The sequence below is a fragment of the Coregonus lavaretus genome (genome assembly GCF_964263955.1).
Source record: "Coregonus lavaretus genome assembly, chromosome: 12".
Taxonomy (NCBI): Eukaryota; Metazoa; Chordata; class Actinopteri; order Salmoniformes; family Salmonidae; genus Coregonus; species Coregonus lavaretus.
Window position 1 is genome coordinate 11208916 of NC_139999.1, and position 5560 is coordinate 11214475.

The 5560-nt window shown below is 40.5% G+C and overlaps 1 protein-coding gene across 1 annotated transcript; it reads left to right on the forward strand.

Moving 5' to 3' along the window:
* Positions 1-3099: 3099 nt before the first annotated feature.
* LOC311138398 (large ribosomal subunit protein P2-like) lies at positions 3100-5258 on the forward strand. Its single transcript, XM_084173067.1, has 5 exons — positions 3100-3172; positions 4216-4339; positions 4482-4530; positions 4782-4874; positions 5077-5258. The coding sequence occupies exons 2-5, from the start codon at positions 4217-4219 to the stop codon at positions 5151-5153; spliced, it is 342 nt and encodes a 113-aa protein (XP_084029193.1). The 5' UTR covers positions 3100-3172; position 4216; the 3' UTR covers positions 5154-5258.
* The last annotated feature ends 302 nt before the right edge of the window (positions 5259-5560 follow it).

Genomic DNA, 5560 nt, shown 5'->3' on the forward strand with positions numbered 1-5560 from the left:
CCCTGACCTCAATCCTATAGAAAATGTGTGGGCAGAACTGAAAAAGCGTGTGCGAGCAAGGAGGCCTACAAACCTGACTCCGTTACACCAGCTCTGTCAGGAGGAGTGGGCCAAAATTCACCCAACTTATTGTGGGAAGCTTATGGAAGGCTACCCAACACGTTTGACCCAAGTTAAACAATTTAAAGGCAATGCTACCAAATACTAATTGAGTGTATGTAAACTTCTGAACCACTGGGAATGTGATGAAATAAATAAAATATGAAATAAATCATTCTCTCTACTATTATTCTGACATTTCACATTCTTAAAATAAAGTGGTGATCCTAACTGACCTAAGACAGGGAGTTTTTACTAGGATTAAATGTCAGGAATTGTGAAAAACAGAGTTTAAATGTATTTGGCTAAGGTGTATGTAAACTTCCGACTTCAACTATATGTCTGTGCCCAGTGGGTAGCTAGCTAGCAGTAGCTGTGCTATTGTCTTGAAGCTAAAATGTAATGAGTCTACGGACAAGAAAATAAACTCTTTAATTGTCCAACATGGTTGTGAATTGTTGCATTATTCAAGAGTGTAATGTGGTTTGGTTGCATTATTCAAGAGTGTTATATGATGAAAAGAGGCTTGCATAGTTGAACAGTTTGTTAAAATCATGCTTACTGGCTAGTGGCTATACTGGGATATTTACAATAAATTTGAGCTGTGGAGCAAGAATGTGTGTCATGAAGCCTCTCTCTCGGCACGTGACATTCCGTTGATAATGTCACTTTAAAAGTTAAAGCTGCAATAAGTAACTTTTTGGGCAACCCAACCAAATATGTGTTATAGATCTGCCATTCTCAATGAAAACAAGTATAAGAAGAGGTAGATCTGTTCTAGGCGTGCAATTTATATGGTTCCCTTTCTTACGTTTCGTTTTTGCATCTTTTACTTTCGGTTTTGTACAGCAGCTTCAAACAGCTGAAAATACAATATTTTTGGTTATGGAAAATATATTTCACAGTGGTTTAGATGGTACAATGATTCTCTACACTATACTTGCTTGTTTTGTCACAAACTGGAATTAAGCGAACTATTAGAATTTTAGCAACCTGGAAATGGCGGTGCGATTTCTGCATATTTATGTAAATTGAATCTCGTAGCATTGCCTCTACTTCAACTCTCTTCAATCTGAATAGGCTCCTAATCAGTGATGTAGTGGGAAAAAAAAGTAATGCTCCCTTTCCTTTTAATGCTTTTTCCGCAAAAGGTGGGTAAACTGTCGAGCAAAAAAAAAAAAGTGGCTAAACTACGTTTACTTGCATTTACCCTCCACTACACCACTGTTTTTAATCTCTTATATCTTCTTAGTGAGGCGTCCTGACCTCACTAATCTGCCTGGAGATTTCTGCCCTACAGCCAATCCAACACAAGCTGTCCTGGGAGACGCTTGATCTCCGACAGAGACAAAACAAGACAGTATAACGCATGGGTGAGATCATGAATGCTTCTAGTTGAAAAAAACATTCAAAGGATAAACAAAAAATAAGCCAGATAACAACAGAAGAGGTGACGATGGAAGCTAAGCTATCAGAGATCCGAGAGTGCTGATCGACAGACTGGATACCAATCTTCAGGATGGACACTCAAGCAGTATGGGTGCTGTAAAACTATAATCACCAGATTCTCTCCATCTCTCATTGTTCTTCAGTTTTCTGACCGTTGAAATCTAAAAAACCTGAAATCCTGAACTAGAGGATTTAGGGTGGCGTGATTCATAGAATCGCCCGATAGAGGAAGTCTTAGAAAGATGGCACAGGGAGACGGGGTTACTGAAGATGAGAAGGAGATGGTGGCCGAGAAGCCCTTGGGGGGGGTGACTGAGGAGGAAGCTGCCTTGCTACAGGCCTTGGGGGGGATGACCGGGGAGGACGATGCTGCCTTGCTACACTTAATCCGCTATGTCGAGGCCCGCAACGTCATGCCCTGGGATCAGAAGACCCGCCAGGAGAAGATGACCTACTACACTTACCGCTGCTTTCTCGTCTTCGTCATTGCCTCTGTCATCTTCTCCCTCTTTCTGCTGTTTGGGGAGTTTATTGACAAAACGTGGTGGGTGTCAAACTGTCATAAGATTAAGGTGTTTCTGTTCGACTTTGCCACATACCTGTTCGCCCAGGACGAAGGGGAGGAGATGATTGAACTGTAGGCCTATTGGACAGTGACATTGACAGAGATGCCTAACACATTATGATCACCACACCAGAGATTATTATTTGTCAGTAGGCTACTTTGGTTTGACAGAAATATTTGAAATGTGATTGATTGTTTTGTCTGTTTGGAAATCCTGTTTTTGTTTGTTACTGAATGTGCGCAAGGAAATCAACTAGATGTAATCTGAACTCCAAGATTGTCAATTATTCAATAAACTCAATAGTTATTATTCTGCTGCATGGTTTATGTTTGATAGCCTATTTGGGTCCATGCTTTGGGGGCCATACCAGGGGCCCATATTCTGGATATATACCAATGCCAGTTCATGAAAATAGGACTACGAAGTGAGGAATCAATGAGAAGTGTCGAATTTGGTCAACAAAAAATGGAATTGCTAATTTGCTACATGAGGCTTATTTGATCGAATAGACGTTTCGTAATGGTTAGGCTGTTACGAATGCACTGATATAAGTGGGCGCATGTGGCATTTCGGCAACAAAAAAACGACTTTATATCTGATCTTGCCTCCTACCGTCTGCCTTCCATCTTTAAAGACATGTATTTCCATTGTTAGAGCGGTCACTCGATTATCTTGTCAATATAATAGATATTCTTCGGTTTCACACGAAATTAGCCTACCCCTAGCCTGAATCACACATTCCAAATAATCATTTAATTTTGTCATGGCTTGACTTATTGCTGGACAAAATGTGTTGCTGCTGAAAATCATGTTTTAGTCCTAGCTATGTCGCGAAGAAATGGAAAGATCCTAGAACCATTTATGGCGATAATGTCTTCACACATACCGACACTTCATTCGTCAGGAGCATCTCATCCAAGCTTATTTTCTTTTGACGAGGCGTGAGGATGGACCAATAATATCTGGGCACTGCAAATTCCTCTAGCTTCCGGTGACGACCCTCTTTCTCTTCCGGAAAATTCAGCGTGACCGACGTTTCGTGTCTGTTTAGACTTAAAGTAAGTTCATCTATTTAATACGGGTTAGACCATCAAAACGGCTTCAGTATAATAGTTAAGATGTTTTCATGTGCAGGTATATTATAAAAAGCTATTCTGTACAACAAATGTACCACGTTAGCAAAAAAAAAAAGGCGCGTGCTAGTGTTGCTAGCTAGCTTTATAGAAGCTAACGTCAGCGTTTGCTAGCTAACTAACATGACACCATTGCAACATATTGCATGAGCACCACGAACACATTTCAGTGCCTTTATCTGTATGTGAATTCTTACTTCTTCAAAACGTTTTTACAATGCCCCTTTTGTTGTAGTTAGGCAGAATGTATTTATTGTTTGAGTTTTCACGTGTCATGAGCTTAGTTAGATGTTAGTTTGCTAACTTAATAACTAACGTTAGCTAGCTATTACCTGCTCCAATGATGCCCATTTGGCGCATGCGCGGCTTGTTAGCTATATTCTTATGGCAGTATCATTGGCTAGGTCAGCGTTTCCTAAACTCAGTCCTGGGGGCCAAGGGATGCAAATGTAGGTTTTTGCCATAACACTGATTCAATTAATAAAAACTTGAGTTGATTTCTTGAATCGGCTGTGTTCTGCTAGGACAAAATGTGCGCCCCATAGGACCTAGTTTGGGAAACACTGGGCTAACTAGTAGACAATCAAGAAATGACCAGTATCTTATTAATTAACTAATACAACATTGATCATTGCGGCAGGTAACCTAACAGTTAAGTCTTGGCCCAGTAACCGAAAGGTGGCTGGTTAGAATCATCATGCCCACTAGGTGAAAAAATCTGTCTGTGCCCTTAAGCAAGGCACTTAACCCTAATTGCTCCTGTAATTTGCTCTGGATAAGAGTCTGCTAAATGACTCAAATGTAAAAAATAAATACAAATAATAATAGTCGTTAACTAATTCGGCAAGTCATATCCTCATAGACGTGGATAAAGGCAATATGAATATCCAGAGAGTGCATTTCAAGTAGGCCAATATATAATAATCCAACTAACAGCTTTTTCTTCTTCTACATCCTCTCGCGTGCAGAATGCGTTACGTGGCCGCTTACCTCCTGGCTGTGCTCGGTGGCAACACCAGCCCCTCCTCCAAGGATATCAAGACCATCCTGGGGAGTGTAGGAATCGAGGCCGATGATGAGCGCCTAGACAAGGTATGGAACCGTTTAGGGCGACGCTGTCTTGTATTTTGAGAAGAAACTGAGTTACTTTTGTGTACTTCGACACTATTGCAGGACAGAGGCCTTGGTTTACACAGTAACTGGTGATAATAAGAACCTGAATTTGTCTCCACAGGTTGTCAAAGAATTGAATGGAAAAGACATCAATGAAGTCATGAACTCTGGTGAGGCATTGTCCTTATGTCTTTGATTTGACTCGTGAATTCATACATGATAATTATGCCAGTTTTACACTATAAGGCCAACCCGAACGGTACTGTTGGCTGAGATATTTTCCCAGTACAGCTTGGTTTGGCACCATCATGTGATTCAGACTTTAGTCTGTAGATAGCATATAGGTGCAAATGTCATGAAACTACCATTCACTGTATAGTCTAAATTACTTGTCAATTAATTGCTCCATTACTCTTTGCAGGTCTCTCTAAATTGGCCTCCGTGCCAGCAGGTGGTGCTGTGGCGGCTCCTGCTGCTGCTGGGTCTGCTGCGGCTGGCGTTGCTCCTGCTGCTGGTAAGCACTCATAGTAGGGAGTCATTCATTTCAACGGACTGAAACACATTTATTTGAAATCAATTGCATGAAACAACACATTTCGAGGAAAACGCTTGATATTTTAAATGCACTTTGATATATGTATTTCTGGAAATGGTCTATGCGTTTTGGGGATAGGCTCCCAAATGTGAAACTAACCTATGTTTGTGTCTCTGTGCAGCGGAAGAGAAAAAGGAGGAGAAAGAGGAATCTGAAGAGGGATCTGATGATGACATGGGATTCGGACTCTTTGATTAATCTTCCTTCCGTTAGAGGTTGAAAAACCAATAATAAATGGAAATCGTTACAAGAAAGCCACTATCGTTCTTGTCTTAAAAAAATAAATATATCTTCATTACTTTATCATTATCATAACTGTTCAATATTGTAGGATTGTTAAAGGGGAAAGTGAATGTTACGATGACACAAACACATTGTGTAGCCCACTGAGATATTGACCTTGGCCTGTGCCAAACCTGAAGTCTGGCGGAACAATAGTGTTCCTTTTGGCAACTACCACATTTTCTTGATATGGGAAAATACATTTTTTGCGTGCAGTGGCGCAGTTAGGATTAATTTGCTAATCTGTGCACCAACAAAAAAAGAAACCTTGTTGGATTATAAAATATCAAGAACAGTAAACACCTAGGAGTTCTGCGTTTCAC